Source organism: Vipera berus (genome assembly GCF_964194415.1).
Source record: "Vipera berus genome assembly, chromosome: Z".
NCBI lineage: Eukaryota > Metazoa > Chordata > Lepidosauria > Squamata > Viperidae > Vipera > Vipera berus.
Genome location: NC_138205.1, coordinates 46,246,583 through 46,271,152, shown reverse-complemented (window position 1 = coordinate 46,271,152; position 24,570 = coordinate 46,246,583). Strand labels below are relative to the sequence as shown.

General features: G+C 39.6%; 2 protein-coding genes across 2 annotated transcripts in view; one reads left to right on the top strand and one right to left on the bottom strand.

Moving 5' to 3' along the window:
• Nucleotides 1–7,981: 7,981 nt before the first annotated feature.
• LOC308676916 (cyclin-dependent kinase 5 activator 1) lies at nt 7,982–10,116 on the top strand. The gene is made up of 2 exons (XM_081342981.1): nt 7,982–8,056; nt 9,042–10,116. Exon 2 carries the CDS (start codon nt 9,178–9,180, stop codon nt 10,093–10,095), a length of 918 nt encoding a protein of 305 aa, XP_081199107.1. The 5' UTR covers nt 7,982–8,056; nt 9,042–9,177; the 3' UTR covers nt 10,096–10,116.
• Nucleotides 10,117–13,946: 3,830 nt separating this feature from the next.
• LOC308679161 (unconventional myosin-Id-like) overlaps nt 13,947–24,570 on the bottom strand; it is a 164,995-nt gene continuing 154,371 nt past the window's right edge. The window contains exon 22 of the mRNA XM_081346478.1: nt 13,947–16,594. Within this exon, the coding sequence (XP_081202604.1) occupies nt 16,438–16,594 (157 nt within the window). The 3' untranslated portion in view covers nt 13,947–16,437. The remainder of the gene's footprint in view (nt 16,595–24,570) is intronic.

Here is a 24,570-nt window from a genome sequence, read left to right as displayed (position 1 = left end):
TAGTTTTTTGTGAATCCAGCCTTTATGGTCTATTTTACTATCTAAGGGGGAAACTTGTCCTGCAAAATGCTTTGCAAGAAGCACAGATATTTGAACAATTCCTTTTTACAATTGGTAGCCACAAGAGGCATAATACAATTTCTGGTCACTTGGTGGCACTATTTGCAGAGTAAACATGGTATTCTTTGGCACTTCTAAAAATGAACAGATTTATCACGGCATAAGCTGTTTTCTTGTGTACTGTTGTTATTTTACTCATAAAGGTTAAAAACATGATCAGTTGGCACACAGATAGCTAACATTTCGTGTTAAACTAGAGAGGAAGAACAGTTTCCTTCTTTAACTAGAAACCCGAGAAAGCTAGATATTATTCATACATCCAGTGTTGGGATTCAGCTGGTTCGCATCACTTCGGCAGAACCAGTAGCTAATTTTTTGTTGCCCAGGCTCAGAATGGACTTCTGGAAGTGGCATCCACATAGAGAACTGGTTGTTCACATATTTGAATCCCACCACTGCATACATCTCATATATAACTGTCATGCAGAAAACAGTGTTATGTTTTGACATAGCTATGCATACAGTAGATTTACTGAAATCAAAATATTAAATTACCGCTAATGTAAACTCTGCTAATTTCAATAGCTTTATTAAAAGCATGGTTAAATGGGGTTGCAGGCCCCACTTGTTTATATAATAAATGCAACTTAAGGTTGGGTACGCAATTTGTTGCTTCTGCGTTGAACAAGAAAAATGGAGTGGTTGTCTACGTTAAAAGTACCCTAACAGCGGAACTAATTGAAGCAGACAAGCAAGGAAGATATGTTATGATAGATTTGCTGTTAGAAGGTAAAAAAAACGCTTCTAGTTGGATTGTATGCTCCTAATCAACAAGCTGATTTTTTTAGTTTACTTCACACAAAGGTTACCCAATTGGATTATAAATCGTTTATTTTTATGGGGGACTGGAATGGTGTCTTAGACGTACAGATGGACAAGGCTGGTTCTTTTAAGCGTGTTCCGAGTCATGCTAGATTGCCTAAATCTTTTTTTGAAATGAAGGATGATTTGGAACTGCGAGATATCTGGCGTGACACACATCCGCACGAAAAGGATTATACTTTTTTTTCTGACAGACATCAATCTTTTTCCAGGATTGATTTTATTTTGTTGACTAATGATTTTTTTTCTAGGATTAAGAAGGTAAAGATCTGTGCAAGAACTATTTCTGACCATAGCCCAGTTTGGTTAGAGATCAACAAGGACAATAGGGATAGGCGCTCGTGGCGCGTAAATGAGAATTTGTTTAGAAATCAGAGGAATGTGGAAGAATGTAAACAGCAGATGAAGGTTTTCTTTGAAATTAATATGAATAAGGATACCTCTATGGACATGGTTTGGGATGCTAACAAGGCCTACATGAGAGGGGTGTTGATATATATGAATAATAAATACAGACGTATTTTGGAAGCCAGAAGGAAAGAACTGGAGAATGAAATTAGGGAAAAAGAAAAGGCCCTAATTTTGAACCCATTGGATGTGAAGACTAAGGAGGTTATTAAGCTATTAAGAGGACAATTTGATAAATTGATGGCAGATCAAGTGGCAACCAATTTGCGGTTTGCCAGGCATAATACTTTTTGCAATGCTAATAAGCCAGGTTACAGACTAAGGAAAAAGCAAAGGGCTTCTTAATATAGATAAAATTGAACATAAGGGAAAGGTTGTGTTTCAACAGGATCTTATTAAGGAAGCTTTTGTGGATTTTTATTCTACATTATATGCTAAGGAGAAGATTAATGAAAAAGACATTGATGTATATTTGGAGAATGCTAGCATCCCGGTTCTTACGCAAGAACAAAAGGAGGAGATTAATCAATTGATAACAGAAGAAGAAATCCTTATAGCAATTAAGGAACTGAAGGTGGATAAAGCGCCAGGTACGGATGGTCTGACTGCAGCTTATTACAAAAATCTACAATTGGAGTTGATAAAGCCGTTAAAGGAATTGTTTCAAACAATTCAGAGGGGGGGAAAGGTGCCTCCATCTTGGAGAACTGCTTTTATTTCTTTGATTCCGAAGGAAGATCAAGATGCTACTCAAGTTAAAAACTATAGACCGATATCACTTTTAAATACAGATTACAAGATATTTGCCAAGGTCTTAGCTAATAGATTGATGAGGGTTCTGCAACAGGTGATTCATGGGGATCAAACTGGGTTTATTAGTGGTAGGCAAATGAAAAATAATGTGAGGCATATAGTTGATGTGATGGAGTTTTTGGAAAGGAACAACCAGATCCCTGCGGCGCTAATTTTTCTAGATGCTGAAAAAGCTTTTGATCAATTGAATTGGCAATTTTTGATGAAAGTTTTAGATAAAATGAATTTTGGGGATAAATTTTTGCAACCAATTAGGGCATTATATCAAAAACAAACTGCCCGAATAATAGTCAACAATAGTTTGACTGAAGTATGTAATATTGAGAAGGGCACAAGACAAGGGTGTCCGTTATCACCTTTATTATTTGTTTTAACATTGGAGATATTATTGGTAAAAATACGGAATTCAGAGAGAATTAAGGGTATACAAGTTAGAGATCAGGATTATAGACTGAGAGCGTTCGCAGATGATCTGGTTGTTACGGTGACCCAGCCAGAAAACTCTGTTGTGGACCTGATGGAGATAATAATGCAATATGGGAAGGTTTCTGGATTTAAAGTTAATGCACAAAAAACTAAAATTCTGGCCAAAAATATGACAGTATCGCAAAAGGCCCTTTTAGAAAGATTAACTGGATTCGAGATTGTTAAAAGGGTTAAATATTTGGGGGTGTTTTTGTCACCCTCTAATACAAAGTTATATAAAAATAACTATGAAAAGTTATGGGGAAAAATTCAAAAAGAAATGGAGAGTTGGGAAAAATTGCAATTGTCTTTGCTGGGAAGAATTGCAGCAGTGAAAATGAATGTCCTGCCTAAATTTCTATTTTTATTTCAAATGATACCGGTCCTTAAAAAAGATTCTAATTTGGAAGAATGGCAACGGGTTATCAATAAATTTGTTTGGGCAGGGAAAAGGCCACGAGTTAAACTTAAGATTATGCAGGATACTCGTGAAAGAGGTGGTCTTAAAATGCCTAATCTTAAATTATATTATGAGGCTGCTGCGTTATCAGGAATAAGTGATTGGATTAATTTGACACAAGAGAGATTATTAAATCTTGAGGGCCATGACTTGTTATTTGGCTGGCATGCATATTTGTTGTATGATAAGAAGGTAGATAATGTGTTTAAAGTGCATATTTTAAGACAGGCATTGTTGAGAGTTTGGAAGAAGTATAGACATAAGCTAGGTTACAAGATGCCGTTGTGGGCAATTCCAAAACACGCAATAGAAAACATAAATGTTGGTTTCAAACATGATGTGACTACGTATAAGGAGATTTTAAGTTTGGAAATAAATGTCTGGTGTTTGAAGCCGTACAACCTCTTGCGAGATGAGAAGGTTGTTCAAACTTGGTTTCAATATACTCAGTTACGGGCCAGGTGGAAAGAAGATCAGAAAATTGGTTTTGCAATGACTGATGAAAATTTGATAAAGCAAATTAGAAATCAGGGTCCAGCACATATCAAATGGATATATCTTGCACTGATAGAAATTGACTCAGAAACAGAACTTGTTAAAGACTGTATGATAAAATGGGCCCAGAACATTCAAGAAGTTATCACTATGGATATGTGGGAAAAGATCTAGGTGAGGAACGTAAAATTTACACAAGCTCAGAACTTAAGAGAGAACTTTTATAAAATGTTTTATAGATGGCATTTAGATCCTAAAAAGCTTGCAAGTATGTATCCGAACTATCAGCCAAAATGTTGGAGGTGTGGTGGTGAAGATGCAACATATTTTCACATATGGTGGACCTGCAAAAAGGTTAAGGCTTTTTGGATAAAAATCTGGTGGAATATGCAGAAGATTTTTAAGCAAAGGATAAAGTTCTGTCCGCAATTGTTTTTGTTGGGCATAATTACAGATGCTACTGTTGTGGACACTAAGTTGATGCTGAATTTAATTACAGCAGCAAGACTTTTAATAGGTCAATATTGGAAGAAGAAGGAGCTGCCGACTATAGAAGAATGGACTCTAAAGGTTTCTGACCTGGCGGAAATGGCAAAGATCTCGGCTTACTTGAAAGAACATTCGCAAGAACGTTATATTATGGAGTGGAAAAAATGGATTGATTATATCCAGAACAAATATGGGACCAAAAAGTTTCATTTAGCATTTGAATAAGTCTTCCTTTCTTTTTTCTGTTTTCTTTCTTTTTATATGTAATATTAATATTGCTTGTAGTTAGCTTATATGAGCTAGAGAGTGATAGATTTAAGAGTTTATTGTTGTTAGCATAGGGATGTTTATGATTGTTCTTTGTTTTTATACCTTGTACTTAGCTCTGGGAAGTCGGGGGGGGGGAAGGGGGAAATGGGGGGAGGGGCAGGGAGGGATAGGTAGGGGTGGGGGGAGGGGGGGATTGTGAAAGACAAAATGTATTTTAAAACTTTTCAATAAAAAAAATAAATGCAACCAATTGTGTCTTTGTCAACAAATAATGATTTAAATAACCATGCCTTAGTATAGTTCTCATTAAAGTTTAAATATCTCACTATACAGCCTCTCAACTTAAGGTTAAGGGTAGGGGTTGGGGTTTTCCCCAATAACATTCAATATTTGGCAAACAGCATGTTGTCTGGGTAATTATATATAAATAGAGATAATGAGGTTAACAATAACACTGATAGATATCATAAATTATCAAAAACAATACTAAATTTTCAATGTATGATAACATTCTTAGTCAAATAAATTAATAGTTGCATATCACATTCCTTTCTCTCTAACTTGTTTATCTAGCCATTGATAAAATTTATTCCAAGTTCTGTAATAAACTGAATGCTCTTTCTCTTTAATCTCTAAGGTTAATCTATCCATTTCTGCACAATCCAATATTTTCTTAATTAATACTTCTTCAGTCGGTGACTTTTCATTTTTCCAATATTGGGCATACATAATTCTTGCTGCTGTCAATACATTTAAGATTTAATGTTTTAAAAGCAAGATTCAGCTATAATGCACAAATCATGTCCTTCCCCCGTTTTCATTATTTCTCTCCAATTTATTGTGATCTTCGGCTTACTGTCCAATCCAATGGCAAAACATATCTTCTTGACTTGAAAATATTTACTTAGTTTTGTTTAGATGAACTGACTAGTGCCATAAATCTCGTATCTTCCCTGCACCTTTAACATTGTTGGAATCTTGTGAAATTTGTATTTTTGAGATCACTCAAATACTTCTATAAAGATATGTCCCTTCAGATCTTCTATGAACAAGAAAACAACTAATTGTCCAGCATTCATTCGTGGAGTGACCTAGGCAATGGCTGCAACATCATTTTACTGTGATTACAGTATTTTAAAATAATATTCCATGATTACGTACATAATACTGCACATGTATGAGTTATTGCATGTGATAATTGTATTAACCTGTATTAACAAATTATGCTACAACCCTAGTCTCTTTCTGGCTTAATATGTTGTGTAGAGTGAAGCACATTCTTTGTGATTCTAACCATTGTGGTTGTAAACCATGGTTTATAGGTTAATATGCTATACGCCAATCATGGTATATTTAATGAAAGATTTAAAACCGGTCCGCACAAACAAGCAAAGCCCCATCCGCAGGATCCAGGCAGCACACAAACCACGCACCCTCTGGTCCATGAAAAACCTCTCTCCATGGAACCGGTCCCTAGTGCCAGGGAACAGCAAAGAAACAGGGAGACTGTGAGTTCTAATCCTTTTTTGGACATGAAGCTTGGGCAAGCCACTCACTGTCAGCATTTCCCTTAAACCTTGTTAAGAAAACTTCAGGGGCTAGTCCAGGGGTCAGCAACCTCAAACAGTGAAAGAGCCACTCGGAACCGGTTCCCTCACAAAAGGAAAAACTGGGGCCGCAAAAAATATGTGCGCATGCGCGTACATGCGCACATGCGCAGAACAGGGTTTGACTGAAGAGTGGAGCCAAGGTGAGATATGCACCTACCCTGCATACTTGAATTGATTGGTTGAACTTTTTAAGTCCCACTTTTTTGGGGGGGGGACTGCACATGGCAGAGGACCGGGAGCCGCAGGAGACAGCTGAAAGAGCCGCATGCGGCTCTGGAGCCGCGGTTTGCAGACCTGTGGGCTAGTCCAACAGTTGCTGGAATCAACACTAACTCAAAGGCACCAATAGTCCCTCTCCCAATTTTTTGGCAAAGTTTTTGCTTATTCCCTCACTCCCTCCTTTAAATCAGTACACCCAAGGTCTAAAAGTGGGCAGCCATGTATGGATGCTTGGAAGAGGAAGAAGTAGCCCAATGACAATTGTCTTTGTCCCAGTGGCCATAGCCTCCTTGTTTGAAGTTTTTTTTTCTTCCCTTTGTGATATCAGCTGTCTTTGAATGAAGGTTTTGGAATGATGCTGAAAATATCCAGCATTCTGAGAAGCTCTTGGCAGTTGGTCCAGGGTTGAGTCCAGGCTATTAGCTGAGGACTGACTCTGGTTTGAGAATACCTATGCTGTCTTTGTGAGATTCAGGTGAGAAGAACAAATATAGTCTTCTGGTTGCTGCTACAGTCCAGTTTTATTAACTTTGAATGATTGATTGATATCTTGTCATTCTTAGAGGAGCTCAAAAAAGCTGGACATACCTCTGTCCTTTACCATTTTTTTCCACAACAATTTTGTGAAGTAGGTTGGGCTGAGAAAAAAGAGTCTGGGCCAAAGCCATTCAGAGGGCTTCTGTGGCTGTGGGTGACCTAGAGACCTGGGTCTTTCCCATGCTGGCCCTATGCTTTCATTATGACACCACAGTGGTTGCTATTTTAAGAAGAGCACAACAATCTTCGGCATGTTTTCTACATGGGATAATTATTTGGTGTTAGACATTCCATTGTTGATCGGTTTAATTAAAAATGAATTATTTAAATCTCCAGGGATCTTAGCAGTGCTTTTTCATGGAAGGATGTAAAATGTTTTATGGTAATAGTTATCTGAGGATTAACCCTCCAAGGAGGAACTAGGGGGCTTTTTAGAGCTTGTCAAGGCACTCTCCTGTGTTACGTATTTGAGAATTCTGCTCCTGAAAATAGTTGCTCTGATGACAATGTTATTTATTCTTTGCATAAACTCTGGGTCACAGTGTAATTTCTCTACAGAGATTGAAGTAGAAGTACCTCCATTGTTGCTTAGAAATTATGGACAGAACAAAAAACAACATGCACAGCATTCAAGACAACAGCCAGTGTTCAGCTCAATCTGGCTTAATAAAGGATACGCCATGCGGTGCTTAAAAGGAGCCCGAGCTGCTGGTTGAAGCATTAGAGTTTACAGAGAATCCTTTCAGTGGAGAGAAAGCGTTCCCATAGAAGGAACCGCCTGTCCCTAGGCCACCAATCCGGCGTTTCGCTCTGCATCCGCGCAGAGGCGCGCTCCGACAGCGTTGGGGGGGGGGAGGGCCGGGAGCCTCGGTGCCATTTTGCCGCGCTGTGTCGGTGTCCGCCGGGGGTCGCCCTGCTTTGCAGGCACGTTGCGGCTACGGTGAGATGAGTGAGTGAGAGGCAGAGGCGGAGCTAGGCGGGTTTAGCGAGCGCCGTCTGGTCGGAGTTAAGGCGAGCGGCGCGGTGAATCAGCCGGCAAAGCAGCTGAGGCGGTGCCGAGGAAGGCTGCTCACCAGCCAGTGGGGGCTCCCGCACAGTTCTCGGGAGGGAGCGACTGGCCAGTCTAGGAGGCGTCATTGGGGACGGCGTTCGGGCTGGCAGACAAGCAGGCATCCGCCGTGTGCCGCTGCCACACTGGACGAACCTCTGCATGCATTTCCTCGTTTGACTGGAGAAGCTGGACGGCCTCGCACCCGCCCCTCTGCCGCCTCCACGCAGCCCCCAGAGCCGAGCCGTTTCCTGCAGGACCCTGGACAGAAACCACAGTGCCCGGAGGGCGCGCATTGCGGTGGGTACCACGGTGGAGGAGGAGGAGGAGGAGGAGGACAGGCGCCATCGCGTCCTTTGGGGAGGGGAGGCGGGAGGAATGCAGCAACATTGCGGCGAGAGGGAGAACGTGCGGGAGCCCAGCGCTCGCTCTCTCTCGCGCGCGGAAAAAGCAAAGGCGATTTGGTGGAAGAGAGATATTTATCCTCTTAAAGGTACTACCATTTCTAACTATTTAGTAGGCAGGCAGGAGTGGGTAATAAATACGCATGGTGGGCGTCTAATTAAAAACATGGATGACTGATCTTTCTCTCCCTCTGTCTGTACTTGCATATGGACGGAAAGATACCTTTTTTTTTAGAAAGATGGAGAGGCATCTTCCATCTTCCATCATACATCAATTATTCCATAAGGTGCTAGGAGATTCTTTGTTTTGCTGCAGCCAACTAATATGGCTCCCTCTCTAGAAAGCATCCCTGACACATTTTTATACACCCATATACACTTGCCAGGATAACATTGGAGCGAGGGTATCTGTGCAGCCTTCCTCTCTAAACATACCCAGCTTTTTCTTTCAGCTTTTGTGGTGGTGGAGGAGTATATATGCCATTTATAGAAAAGGAAACCAGCAAGTCTTTGGTGTGTGTGGGAGCATCAGAGATAGCTTCCTACAAGGCTTTGGGTTTGAAATTCAAGGTCCCATTTTGTAGGGCACTATTTGCACATGTCCAGATCAGGTGTTATGTGCCCTCCCCCCTTGGTCTCCCCCCACAAACATGTAGGACAGTTTAATTTGGAAGGGAGAAAGGGAGAAAATAATAATAATAATAATAATAATAATAATAATAATAATAATAATAATAATAATAATAATAATAATAATAATAATAATGCTCTTAGAAATGGATATGTGAATGGGCTAGTATTACTAAAAAGCAAGGGTCTGTATATCTGGAAGAAAACCGACCCCTGCCTGGGCTTATTGGAATTGTTTTTGCTTTTGGTAGGTAACTTCTGAATCCAAGCTATTTAAGGCTGTGACGGAAAGGAGAGCCAGCACGGTTGAAGCAGAGACCCCTCTGCCCTGCTGGTGACAGCACCCAGCTCTGTCCACTTTGCTCTGCTCCTAGCTGCCTGTGCACCATGGGCACTGTGTTGAGCCTTTCACCCAGTTACCGGAAAGCCACTCTCTCCGAGGATGGTTCAACCACAGTGGGGCATTATACTGCAGTCCAGAATAGTAAGAATGCCAAGGATAAGAGCCTGAAGCGCCACTCTATCATTTCAGTGCTGCCTTGGAAACGCATCGCAGCTGTATCTGCCAAAAAGAAAAACTCCAAGAAGGTGCAGCCTAACAGCAGCTATCAGAACAACATTACACACCTCAACAATGAGAACCTAAAGAAATCTCTCTCCTGTGCCAATCTATCGACCTTTGCCCAGAACCAGGGCAGTCAGCCTACAGCTCCAAGCCACCAAATTTCTAGTTCCAAGGGCACCGTTTCTTCTGTCAAGAAAACACCCCACCCCAGCTGCAACTCATCTGGCACTCCCAAGAGGGTCCTTGTCCAAGCCTCAACCAGTGAGCTGCTAAGATGCTTGGGGGCATTCCTCTGTAGACGCTGCTACAGGCTGAAGCACCTTTCCCCCACTGATCCAGTGTTATGGCTTAGAAGTGTGGACCGATCTCTCCTCCTGCAAGGCTGGCAAGACCAAGGCTTTATCACTCCAGCCAATGTGGTCTTTCTGTACATGCTTTGCCGGGATGTCATTTCATCTGAAGTAGCCACGGACCATGATCTTCAGGCTGTCTTACTTACCTGTCTCTATCTCTCCTATTCCTATATGGGCAATGAGATCTCCTACCCTCTCAAGCCCTTCCTGGTGGAGAGCTGTAAAGAGGCATTTTGGGATCGTTGTCTCTCCATCATCAACCTCATGAGTCCCAAAATGTTGCAAATCAATGCTGACCCACACTATTTCACTCAGGTCTTTGCTGACCTGAAAAATGAGAGCAGCCAAGAAGAGAAGAACCGGCTGCTCATTGGCCTGGATCGGTGAGCTGAAACTCCGTCAATTCACCTTTTCATTTATCTTCTTTTTTATGTTCTGTTTCTTTTCCAAACAAGCCAGGACACATAGGTGAGACAGGACAGGCCTGAAAGAAATCAGCCACCCACCACTGGTCTCCACCATTATTACCTTGGCTTCTATGAATGAAAACTGACAAGAAATGGGGTTTGTCTGTTTGGTTTTCAGTTTTGCTGCATGTGATGGATATGGCTTCTTTTCCAGATTGTAAACCAGGAGAAGGCAAAATAGAGTGGAGAAGCAAGCACGAAACATAAGATCATGGTATCCTTTCACCTTTTGCTTGTCCTAAACAGCTTGCGAATTGGGGTGAACTAGCCTGCAGAATTTACTTCTTCACAATGGAGGAACATAATATTTACAATTCTTAAGAAGAAAAAGACCAAATCTAATAGATGTTCTAGCACCTGGTATTCTAAAAAAAGGGATTCAAGAATGGATTTTTAAAAATGGAGATTTAAATATTATTTATACACCAGTTCCAACAAGATGACGCCATCTCGGTACTAGCCTTCAAAAGGGATTCTTACTCCACAACAGTGTGATTATATTGAGAAACAGAAGTGGGTAAGGAAAAGTCAGAAAATATACAAGAGACACCTCATTTTGTGTATGATATCACCACTTGCACCCATTTCATTGGGGACCTTTGACCCAGGCTCCGTAGGTCTTCTCTAAATATCAGTATCGAAGGGTGAAGATGAGATTTGACAATCTTTTCTTGCTAAGGTAGATATAAGCCAGAATATGGGTTAGGAGGTGAGATTCAAAAATCCCAGGCAATAGGTACTAGCTGTTATTGATTTGTTGAGAAGTGATGTATGTTAGTATTGACAGGTCAAAAATTGTTAATTCTTTGGGAGCAATATTTGCATAATATAACTTTGCTGTTTCAAACAGGCTGAATTTGAGTCCCTTGAGATTTTTCTGAGGATCTGCAATCAAGTTCCCCAATTCATTTATTTATTGAAAAATGCTGGGCTTATGTAGGACTTGGTGCTGAATTTCAGCGTAGAAATGCTTTTCTTCTAAGTGGTTCCTTGCAGCCCCAGCCAGGACGGTATAGTTCATGTGCCAACTAACACTCTTCACACTTTATGAAAACACAATAACAGCCAGAGTAAACAGAACAAGGAAACCCACTGAACAATAAAAGACTCCCCTTCTATTGTAATAGTGTTGAAGACTGAGAGTGAAGATAAGTTGTAATCTAAACCTACAGCAAATACAAAATATTCAGATATTTTGTACATTTTATAGAGTAATATTGCAGAAGGTACTTTTGGGCCACAAATCTGTTCCCATGCTTGGAGACATTCTCTTCCATCTCGTAGACTTACAATTATAGGTGAACATCTAAGAATTTAAATATTTTTCCCCACACTGAACAGCTAAATATTTGAATAAAGTTAATTTTTTATGCTTAAATATTTTTTTGTTTTGTTCTCTAGCTCCTGAACAGTATGCAAAGGTTAAAATATTCTAATCTTCAGGGATAGTCAAAAGTATATAAAAAAAGAGTAGTGGGGAGACTGAATTTCCCTCAGTTACTAATAATATGTATTAAAAGTCAATAGTCCAGATCTAGGGTTTTATGGAAGATGTGAACTTTTGGTATGGAGGTAATCTTCACTGTTTTAAGTTCTCACAAGCTGGACAGTTAAATAGTATAAAGGCAATAATACTCGGGTAAAAAAGGCTGTGGATAAAACAATGTTAGAAATATTCTAGAAAGCTCTTCTAATGCTACTGCTAAGGATGCTGGCATTCTAGCAGAAAGGCAGACGGAGAATTATATTGTGTCTTTAAATAGGGTAGCTTGCAATTAACTTAAAAAACAGCAAAGCACTGTTAAAATACAGAGGAACCTTAAAAGCTGTGAAATCTGAAAAGGTCAAAGCTAAGAGGCTGCAGTAGACTTGAACTAAATGCATATGTTGTGATGATTAAACAGCTGCTGGGTTTGTTCAGCAGGTCTTGCCACTGCCTCAAAAGCTAGGCCCAAATCTGAGCCATTAAGAAGTGAGATACTGTTAAGCTTGTTGTTGAATTTGTAAAGGAAAACTGAGCCTTAGCATCAAAGAGGAAAGGGAGGGCTCCTTTACAATTAATTCTCCCCTGTAAACCATTTGCTTCTCTGAAGTGGGTGGCATCTATCATCATATCAGTCTCCCTTGGAGACCCCAGTTCTTCATTCAGCATTATGGCTGAGTTCTGGAATACTTTACAGTAGTAGTTCAGACTAAATTCTGGTATGTGTTTGAAGACATCATTCCCCTGGTTGTTCAAAATGGCAGTAAATCTTTTTGCCCTCCCTCTCCTTTTTAATAAAGACTATATATTAAAGGCAAATCACAGTTGTACTCATATGGATATGAAAGCTTAAAGCTGCAATCCTTTGCATGTTTACATGGAAATAAGTTGCATTCAAGGAATCAGACTTATTTCTGAGTAGGTGTGCTTTAGATTGCACTGCATGGAAAGCAAATGTGACTTGGTGGTATCATTGATGTGCAAAACTATCTTGGCTTGAACCTATATATTTACTGTTTTATAGTGGGGAAAACGGTCAACTGACTTACTTGATATAAAAGAGCAATGAGTGAGAATTTAATATGCTGCTGTATGAAATGAATCATTTTAGAACAAAATCTATGCTTATGGCAAGAGGAAAAAGAAAACCTAATCCTTTTCTGTAGTTCCATTATTGCTTTACAGTAATACTGTGCATGCCAAAAGCAGCATTTTTTGACAGCAGGCAAAACTTTAGAACAGTTGATTGTAAAAAGAAAAAAATAGAAACACAGTAACTCACCATGCACAAATTTCAAGCAGATCTACTGCTTTCATCCACACCTTCATTTCTTCAAATCAATGTATTTCATCTCAAGACCTCTAGATATTTTCTGATATAAACTACACGGTTCTTAATGTTTAGCTCTGTTCTAAACTATTTTTTCTCAAAGGAAAAAAAACACAAAGAAAATACTGTGCCATTATTTTTCACTTGAACATTCTTCAAAACTAAAGTTCTGAAGTGGGAGAAAAGAAAACAGGATCTGTTAAATTCTATATGTCTATGTATGTTAAAGTTTTTGGATTTTTTTTAGTGTGCAATCCCTTCTGTAGATATTTGTTGACCAAAATTGGTATTATTGCTTATTATTACTTAATTTATAAATGGTCTTTTGTATGTATGTGTACTATAGTGTGTTTCTAAGTATGTGAGGTTTATAAATATGACAAGACTGTCAAAGAGCTGTGTGTGCCTGTAACTTAATGCCTCCCTATTTTTATTTATTTTTGTACTGTGCTGATTAAAAATAAAATGCACTGACCATCCATGACACAAATGATTTTCAGAGGAATTTTTTAAAAAACTTCTGTCTGTGGTGGGAAGATGACAAGGAAGACTGTGGGTAAATAATGGAGCTTTGGGGAAACAGTTGAATCTACCCTGACACATGATAAGTTTCAACCTATGTGATCTTAAAACTGAGTCAGTTACTTTTATTCATATATATTCTCTCTCAAATGCTATACCTTAAACAAGAGTATGCACTCAGTCACAAAATAGATAATTATCTTAACCAATGCCTGGAGATCTCATGATTTAAACATCAATAAACCAGGAGATTATATTTTTTAAAAATAATGGATCATGTAAAACCATGTAATCAGGTAAGAATGAAGAAGTCTATTACCATAGTTGATGAAAATGATATAGATTAGTTGAAATTATTTTCTTCTCTGAAAAGAGGAAAAAAACAAATACATTTCAGAAAATGCAAAATCAAAATCAAGCCAATGGAGTTGGGTATAAATGAGAGTCCTTTTATTTCAATTATGTAAACAAAAATACATCTTAATTATGAATAGGATGTGTGTCCACATTTCTGTATAAACTATTTTAAAATATTAATTACACTATAACCTCATTCTTACAGATCAGGCGTACAATTAAGAAATAGTTAATTTATAGATAAACCCCAGAAATACACATATAAGGTAGACTTCAGTATCCTGTGAGAAGCTCATACACTTAGATTTTCTTCCCTCTGGAGCACCTTGCCCAGTTCTCAATACTCCCCTGCTGACTGGGTGCTCTGCAAAGCACACACGGGGGAGGACGAGGAATTTCCCCTTCCTGTTTTGGTAGCAGAAACTACCTTTGTTAAAGCAAGCAAAATAATGTATCGTATCTGCCCCACAGAAAACCATACACACAAATCAAGAAAGACAGAAATTCTGCTAATTCATTTAAATCAAAATACTTCATTACACATTATATAATCAACTTAATAGATTTGTATCTCGGTACAGAAAGTTTTAATCTCATACAATTTTCATAAATTTGGTCATCATTCAAATCCAGCCTTTATTTTGGAATATTAAATGAAAGTGCTAATTTTAAAACTTCTGAGGCTAATTTGGCTGCTTTGAAACTAAACGTTTGAAGCCATCAGGGATCTGAGGCAGTCCATTTTTTTGTTGGCAGTAGAGATAGGAGTGTAAATGCTCAGTCTAGGTAGCTAGACTGATTAAAAGCTAGCTTGCTTTTTAGTTGAAATGAAGGATTAGGCTCTACTGCTTGCCTTTCATCATGGATGTGCTGGCATTTGGGGGAACAAAGAAGAGAACACCTAAAGAGATTTCTATAGTTACATTGATCTTCCAAGGCAACTCCTATTCTGCTTGTAAATTCCATCTGTGTTGTATTTCATTTTCCCTAAATTACAGCTAGATGGTTTCTGGCTGGGATTAATGGGATTCAGAATGAGATTCCCTACCTGGAAGGCACTTAGTTGAAGAAGCCCTTCTAAGAGCACTTGAAGATACTAGAAGATTGGGCTAATCAATGGGAAAATAAAGGACTAGAGATAGCAATGCTTTTCATTGAAAAGCTAATTTGAAAAGAAGAGCAATAACTCATCTTGGGCAGAGGCAAATAATCCTATTTAGGAAATGAACCATATTTAAGAGTGACTCAGAAGCAAACAGGACTTCTAGCTAGCTGTAGTTAGGCAACACTTGTTTGCCATTTTGTGCCCCAGCTCACAGAAATGGTAAGTACTGTCTTCTCACATTTAAAACAAAAGCAAGCGTACTGAAGCAATTAGTTCTACTGTCATTGCTTTATTCTTAGGCTGTGTGCAATTATAATTATTTAAGTCCTGACCTGTCCAGCAGTGTCAGGTTTACAATTATTTACCTTTAAATGGTCCAAAATAGCAATCTCCTCCCTTGTATTAAGATGCTGGAAGTGCTCTCCATCAATGTAAAATAAAACATGTTTCTTTTGGCACAAGAAGAAACAAAGCCCTGTTAACAAGGCTATAACTACACCTCAGCAGAGGGCTGTACAAGCAACAAAAGGCAACTACAAGTCTATGCTGGCCAGAATAATACCAGCTGTTCAAAGGAAGCACATTATATATTGGCCCAAGCTTTGGGCTTTAATGCTTGCAATAGGAGTAGCATCTGACAATCAATCATTAAGCAGTATCTGAGCCAAGCTGAATACTGAAAGGGGGAAGGGGAACATTTTTTATTTGTATCCCGCCTTTATTATTTTTACAAATAAGGCAGCGAACAAATCCCAACCCTTCTCCTTTCCCACAACAACCCATGAAGCGAGTTGAGCTGAGAGAGAAGGACTGACCCAAGATCACCCAGCTTGCTTTCACGGCTAAAGTGAGATTAGAACTCACAGTCTCCAGCTCATGTTACAAGCCAGACCCACTGAGGCATCATATAGGAATACACTATAAGTTCAGCAAGTCTTTGAGTTGCACCAAAGGACCTACCCAACAAAACAATGAATCCCCAACCTGAATACACACAGAGTGCCAAATGAAACTTCCTTGGAAAAAAGATTGAAGGGATGGAGTAGTTACAGGGAAATAATTTCCAGTCTCTTATCATTCTCTAATAGAAAATCTCTTTCCCCCAAATATAGCTCCCGATTTATAAATTAAGATTTGATATTTGTAAAAGTGAAAGTGGTTACTTCTGTTTGTTTTCACACAAACTTTTGGTTCCTTCCATTGCAGTCTCAACTATTAGCTTTCCAATAATTTTATATATCTGGAGAATTCATTAATAAAAGTCACTTTGGTACACAATGGATCATACAATAATTTAAGATCATAGTTGGCTTAATGGAGGGAGCATTTCAAGTTCTCAATTCATTAACAATGTTTGTTGTGCGTCACACACCAATACTTTCATACCCTTCCCTCCATAAGACAGAAGGCACTAAGATTGAAGGCATCAGTGGAACGTGGAAGGATGCTTAGTGACAGAATAAAATTAATTCTCAGGTACACAGAGGATGAAACCTGTATGATCCTTGATGAAGTTTGGCTCTGATTGGTTGATTTTGGTTTTCACTGAGATGCTGCATTTTCGCCCATGCATACTGCACTGGACAGGGTTGGTGATGTTTACTTGCAGGCGACCGTTTTCACTGTAGGTAAAAAAGAGAGCAATGAAATAAAAAGGATTAAATCTTGAGGGAAAATGGTTAAAATGGGTCCCCAATTCCCGGGCCACTGTTAAATATCAACTACCTTCAACTTGAGAAACCCCTCATAACATTTGGGAGGCCATGATTAACAGGCAGAGATTACAGATTAGGCAAATGAAGAAAACGAAGAATTACTTTAGTCACCGAGGATAAGGTCTGCCATCTTAATTAAGTTGTTGGCCAACTGTAACTTATGCATTTCTTGGTTTGAGATCAGAAAATTTATAGGCAGAAAACCCATACAAAAAGAGTAGGAACATACCTTCACCTGCAATAATCCTAATTACAATATCCCCCACAATCAGTTTCATGAAGTAGGGAGAAAAAAAATCAAGTGCTTTCTGAATGCAATGACTCCTTTGCTTTGCAGGGCAGAGAGAGTGAAGAGGAATGGGATTTTAAAAGAGTAAGCTGTTTGCTAATCTATACATGAAAGCAATGTGATTGCACTGACGGAGGGAAAGAGTAAGGTAAAGGAGAGATTGCCCATAGAAATCACTTGTCCCTTTTCTCTACCTACACCTCACAGATTGAAAAAATCGGATAGAGATTTCAACCTGTTTGCATATTGTAGCCATGGTTCCCCATCCTAGGCTGCCAGCAAGTTTGCATTGCTTTTGATAATTCAAGACAAGAAGCAGGCATTCAAGCATTCCAAATGGCTAACAAAAGAATGGCAACAAAAGTGTGAGTACTGCAGTCTTGTCTTTTTCCAGGAGAATGTTAAATGATTTCCCACTTAGTGACAGCTTCACTTAGTGGCTGGTCCCCTAACTTGTATCTGATTTCTTAAATACCCTAGGTAAGAGATGGTGTTAGACTTCTGGAGAAAAAAGGAGGAACCTGCCCCACTTTACATCGGGGAGGACTGTGTAGAGAGAGTTTCCTCCTTTAAATTTCTGGGAGTCTACCTCTGTGAAGATCTGACCTGGAAAGTTAACACAACCCAGGTGGCTAGAAAGGCCCAACAGAGGCTTCACTTTCTTAGGGTCTTGCGGAAGAACAGGGTAGAACAACAGCTAATGACCCTCTTTTACCGGTCTACTATAGAGAGCGTCCTCTTGTATAGTATTGTGGTTTGGTATGCTGGTCTGACAGCTGCGGACAGGAAAGTATCAGAGGGTAGTGAGCACAGCACAAGACATTGTGGGCTGTTCCCTGACACCACTGGATGACATTGCCAGGGCTCGTTGCCTTGGAAGAGTGAGGAAGATTCTCAGGGATGACACACACCCTGGACGGTATCTCTTTACTCTCCTACCATCGGGTAGGAGATATAGGAGTATAGCCAGTCGTACCAACAGGCTGAAAAATAGCTTTTATCCGTGGGCTGTTAGGCTTTTAAATGGGACATAATCTTATGCAGAATTGACTTGGGAGGCCAGTGTGTGGTGTAGTTGGTTCACATGGTGTGGTAGGATGGAGGGTTTGTTGTCACTGTGTGTTGGGGGGGAGAGCACGGGGGGAGGCTCAGCTAATCTCAATGTACACATGTTGTACTTTGACAATAAAGGTGTATTATTATTTATTATTTGGACATAGGTGAGTCTAAAGGTGATTTCTATTTATGTTTTCAAGAGCTTCATATTCTGAACCTTGTTTAATCACATGACTGGGAAGCAGAATGAACAAGCAAGATGCGACATGAGGATGGAAACTCATATCATTATAGCAGTTACATGAAGAGTTTCACTTCACTTTTTCTTCTGCCAGACAAAGGACTAGAACAATTCTTCTGCTTCTTAGCAAAGTTTGGTCTAGTAATTAAGGCATCAGGCTTTAACTAGGAGACTGTGAGTTATAGTTCTGCCTGAGGCGTGAAAGCCAGATGATTGACTTACAGCCAGTTTGTTGTCACTGTGTGTTGGGGGGAGAGAGCACGGGGGGGGGGGAGGCTCAGCTAATCTCAATGTACACATGTTGTACTTTGACAATAAAGGTTTATTTATTTAAAATGAAAGGAAAGTTTCCTTTAAAAATACAACAGATTAGCTGATTAAATATGAATAACTTTTAAAAGTTTTTCTATAATTTCTTGAAAAAAAGGATTACACTCAGAGAAAATTGATACATTCCAGTTTTTCATTTTTTAAATTAGTATTTCACCTTGATATTAATTACCAAAATAGATAATGTTCAAAAATGCAGGAAATGTAATAACCATATTCCATATTTGGCAGTAATGTTATAAACTCAACAATTTTGGAAGATAATTCAGCACAGGATGAAACAACTTTTTATTTTTCTGTTAAGTAGGGTTTCACAGAAAAAGTAGTTATTTTTCTACAAAATATACAGAGCTGGCCCTGTACATGATAACAGCTGCTAGAATAGTTTATTTCTTTCTGAAAATTACATATAATTCCTTTTTAATAGCAAACTAAAATATGGGAGTATGCATCAATGTAAAAACAACCAATTTTGTATTTTTTAAAAAATATCTGACTGAATTTAATTAAACCTGAAAATAATTTTATGGACCTTAATGCTGCACATGGACTTGAACCACATCCAAAAGCTTATCCTATCATAAGATTTTAAATATTATATTTTGCCTTATTTGTTATCCTATTAATTGCTAGTAGCATATTGGTGGTCTTGGCTCATATTGATTATTGATTTGATTTTGACAATGGTCTTAAACTGCTAAATTGATGCATAATCATATTTATGCTAATCTAATATTGATTATAGGTAATCCTCCTTTAGCGACTGCTTCATTTAGATGCCATTCAGTTACAATATTGATGAAAAAGTAACTTTATGACCAATCCTCAAATTTATAACCTTTGAAGGTCTGTGAAGCAAAGATCACTGGTACAGTTGCTGTTTCACTTAACAATCGATTGCCAAACTCAGTTGTGGTCACTAAACATGGACTACCTGTATTTCATTTTATGCAGTTTGTAAATCACTTTTTATGTATAGAAAACTCTCCCTGCAGTTTTCCTGGCAAGATGTTCAGAAGTCCAGAATGTCCAGATGTTCAGAAGATGTTCAGGAGCCTTTGCTTCCTTCCTAGAAGAGTGACTGGCCCATGATCAGCCAGCTAGATTTATACCTAAAATAGCTCTCCCAGTTTTTAGCTTGTTCCCTTTAATCATTACTCCAATCTGGCTCTAATTTTTTTACAGCATCTTTTCTTCTTCTTCTTCTTCTTCTTCTTCTTCTTCTTCTTCTTCTTCTTCTTCTTCTTCTTCTTCTTCTTCTTCTTCTTCTTCTTCTTCTTCTAAATTGTTTTTTTTTGAATATAGGTTGTAGTAAAAGAAAAATGAGAATAAATCTTTTAAGGCAAACTTTTTAAAAAGTGTTCACAGATTTTTTTTACTTTTGCAAACCAAACCTATATTACTAGTGTATTATTACTCTCATTGTAATGTAGTGGGTCCGACGCAAGGAAGAGACGCCAGCCGGAGTACGTGTTCAGCTCTTTATTGGGGGGGAACGTACTGAAAAACAAAAGCTACCTGGCCTCCTTAAATACCTAGCCAGGTAGGCAACCAGCCAATGGGGTTGGCCCTACGTTTCCCACTGAAACTAGGTTTCCCGCCAAAACTGTCCAGGCCAACGCCCTCTGGTGGCTGTTGCTATGCGGCTGCCTGCATCAGGATACATCACACCCCTCCCCCCTTAGAGAAGAACCATCTTACAACTATGTACATGCATAACTATATACAATGTGTGCCACTACCTATGCAGCTACTGTGTGGTTACTTGCAAACATAGTCCGCTAAGTATGCTGGTGTCCTGTGGGGCCTGGTGGACCGTCTGGGTGTGGCTTCACCCTGAACTGGAACATCTGGCTCGTGATGCCCCTGTGCAGGGTTGAGTCCGGCCGTCAGATTCCCGCCTCCTATGGTGCCCTGCCGCTGCTGCAGCATCTGTTGCAGGAGGCCATCCTCCTCTAGTTCTGGTTCTGAGTCGTTTCCGGTTGGTCTGGCCTCCCTTGGGGTGTGGCTATTCCGTTGGCCGTGGGTGGTACACTCAGGGACCCTTCCTCTGAGCTGGTCGATGTGTCGCCTTATGTGGCGATCCCCCTCCACCCCCACGATGTAAGAGAGAGGCCCAGTTTTTTCAACCACGATCCCTGGAATCCATGGATGTCCTGCCCCGTAGTTCCTTGCCCAAACCAGGTCCCCCATGTTTACCCTGTGGGATGCGGGCCTGTCGGCGACGGCGGCTTCTCATAGGGCGGCGATGTATTCGGCCCCGGAGTCGTCGGGACGCTGGTCCCTCTTCTCGAACTGTGATCTCGAAGCCAGTTTGGACATGCGGGGCCAAAAATTGGCATTCAGCTTTGCGACGAGGTCCTGGTAAGAAACGGTATCAATGGCCTCCGGGGCGAACAGGTTAGCGGTGACCTCGAGGAGTGCGGGTCCGCCGATGCAGAGCAGGGCTGCCGCTTTTGAGCCGTCTTCCGAGATTTGGTTAAACCTCATGTATAGCTCGGCGTGCGACAGGTACTGGGCCCATTTCTCCAGGTGGTGGGTGTTGAACTCATGGGGTTGCCCTGCTCGTGCCATTGTTCTTCCGTCGGTCGCTGTGGCGTGTGGTTCCGTTGCTTATTGCGGTGGCCGGAGCCGGTCTCTCGCGGTGGCCGGTTGTGGTGGGGCGAAAGGAAAAGATTCCTCTTTTCCTTCAGCGCGTGGTGCTTTCCCCTAGTGACTTCAGCTCTTCTGTCGGCAGTATCCCACCTTCGTCGCCACTGTAATGTAGTGGGTCCGACGCAAGGAAGAGACGCCAGCTGGAGTACGTGTTCAGCTCTTTATTGGTGGGGAACGTACTGAAAAACAAGGGCTACCTGGCCTCCTTAAATACCTAGCCAGGTAGGCAACCAGCCAATGGGGTTGGCCCTAGGTTTCCCGCCGAAACTAGGTTTCCCGCCAAAACCGTCCAGTCCAATGCCCCCTGGTGGCTGTTGCTATGCGGCTGCCTGCATCAGGATACATAACACTCGTGCTTTTCATCAAACCTATAATTCTTTCCTTCATGCTTTAATTATTTTCCCTAGTATATCTGGTACTTGGTTTTTTATTTCTATTCAAAATCCTACGTGGAAAGGTTCATTAAATTCCACAGGTCTATTTCTGACTAAAATACATTGTGCTCTTAATATTAAGTATCTGATTATGGTGATAGACGTGCCAAGTGTCATCAACATTAAAAAGGAGCATGAGAAGCTGGAGAAGTACCAGGGCCTGAAGGAGGAACTGGAGAAGACGTGGAAACTAAAAAGCCAAAGTAGTCCCAGTGATGGTAGGAGCACTTGAGTCTGTGACTCCTAAACTGGAAGAGTGGCTCCAACAGATCCCAGGAATGATATTAGATCTCTTTGTCCAGAAGACAGCAGTATTAGGAACAACTAAGATACTGTGGAGAACCCTCAAATTCCCAGGCTTCTGGCAGAGGACCCAAAATTGAGGAAGACACATGAAACAGCAAAGTCATTCCTTGTTCGCATTTAATATTTCTTTAGTTACACCACACTAAGCTACATCAATCTGCTTAATCTGCTATTTTTGCAGGGCATTAGCAGACTTAGATGCAGTAAATGCACCTTAAAGTCAAAACAGATCACTGGTGCTTAGAGACAATATAATGTAAATCACTGGCAATGAGGTCAGAATAACAGAGCACTCTGTCCTCTCAAAAAACTGCAAACAATTTTGCAGATTCATTTGCAGACACATGTCCATAAACAAGTTAGTAACCTCTTGCCTTGCAAGAGTTCAGAAGTGAATCATCCAATGTGCATAAAGAGAAGTTAGCTTTCTGTCTCCCACTATTGCTCGGTCTGGGGACAACTTGTTCCCCTGTTTATGAAAACATTTAGTGAAGGTTACTTTACTATCCTTGAAGTAAGCACGAAAAATAAGCATTTAATTATGCATTTGGCTCCTTCCAATTTAAAAAGCATATTTTAAAGTCTGTTAAATCCATGTATATTACTGAAGCGAGTTCACAATTTGCAAAAAAGGAAAAGAACTGTAGCAACAATAAGCATAATCACAAAAGGCTTTCAACAGCATCTGACTTTTAAAACATTGCTTCATTCTTGATGATGGAAATGGATGTTTCAGAAATGAAATTCAAGCCTAAACAGAACAAGTGTAGATTCAAAAAACTGCTCTCTTTATGATAGTCTTCCCTGATGTAGTGCTTTTCAATTGAACTATTGCTTTCATCACCCCAGCCATACCTTTCAAAGATTATGATATGATTCACTAATTATCTTCAAGTATACATATTATCAGTTCTGTAACCAGGTGTTTGCTTTTGCCTCTTGGCACAGTGAAATTATAGCAACAAGCAATGCAGATAATTGAGAGAGCTGTATAGTTTCATGATGGGAGGGAAAGATAAGACTTCTAAGCTGGTTTGTTCTGGTACAACTTCCTAACCTGATGTCTGTTTGTCACTAGACAATTCAATTCTAATTCTGGACACTTAAATTACACTACACTTGTTTCATAATATTTATTATAACAGGCCAATCGGCTCTACTTGGAAATATACAGCACTATAAGAAGCAGGTTCATAATGTGGGGATGCTCACTGCTCACAACTTGTCAGCTTGAAATTCCCCATGCCTTTAACCAACACATAACCTGCACTGGTAATCTCCTGCCTGCAGTGCCACAACATATACACATGAAGCTTCCTTTGAGGATTGGCCATTTTGAACATGCCCATTCTACTCCTGACATCTACAATGGTTTGCAAACATATTATTGATAAATGACTAGAGAAGCTGATGGAGCTGGCAAAGATGGCTAAATTCTCTATTTTGATTAAAGAAAAGAATATAAAGTACTTTTGTTTCTACATGGAGACTGCTTCTGGATTTTGCGCTTGAGGTGGGGAAAAACTTAAACTTTGATTTTGGTTCTATTGATTAAATTGATCTGTTGTTATAGAAATGGATAGTTTATACTATTATGGAAAAGTAAACAAGTTGAAGTTAATGTCTTATTCTACTGCAACAGAGGGAGCTGGAAGTCAATGACTTTTCTTTTCCCCTTCTCCCCCTCACTTTTCTTTTCCTTTTTCCTCCCTACTGTGTCCTACTATTTGCTTTTGTATTTTAATAATCTAATAAAAGAAATGCCTTTTTCATATTTCATGGTTAGAATGACTTACAGGGGTTTTCTTCCGGTTCGCCACCTGCAATGATAGATTGATAGATAGACAGACAAACAGACACTCCATCTACCTACCGAAAGAGATCTGCTTGGTCTCAGCTACATAAAAAAATTAAATGTTTTATTTTTTGTTGCTATTTTGTGTTTTGTCTATAATTTTTCAAGAATTGTGTGGCATCTAAAATAAACAAATACATTTGTTGTGGACATCTTATATGGATAGAAATCCCATTGACTGTAATAGAGTAGTACATAATAGATTTGTCTCATTTAATTATATTGTAGACTTTGATATGTCATTTACATAAAAACAACTAAAAACCCCACATTTTTAAATTTGAAAGTGGAATATTCCCAGCATTTGCCTGGTTTGTGGGTAGCAAACAACAACAAGAACAATAATAAAAATATTACCTTTCCATTAAAATATTATTGAACATACAATGCAAGTATATTAGCATTGGAATATTATATGAGGAGAGCCAGGAGCCAAAATGAAGGACATAAAAGTAATACAAAAGTAAGAACCGTTTTCCAATTTCTTATGTTTTGAAAAATCAAGCAGCATCATTGGTGGGACTCATGAAAGATAAACAAAAATTCCGAAATGCCCAAGAGAGTTGGCCATCACAAATCGCAACTAGCATTTGCTTATCTACAGTTCAGAGAATTGCTTGCTTTGAAACCTAACTTTAGTTCCTGGAATCTCTAGGCCCATCCTGAAAGAATCCTGAATTGCTATGTAACTGTACAGGGGGACAAGTTTATCACACT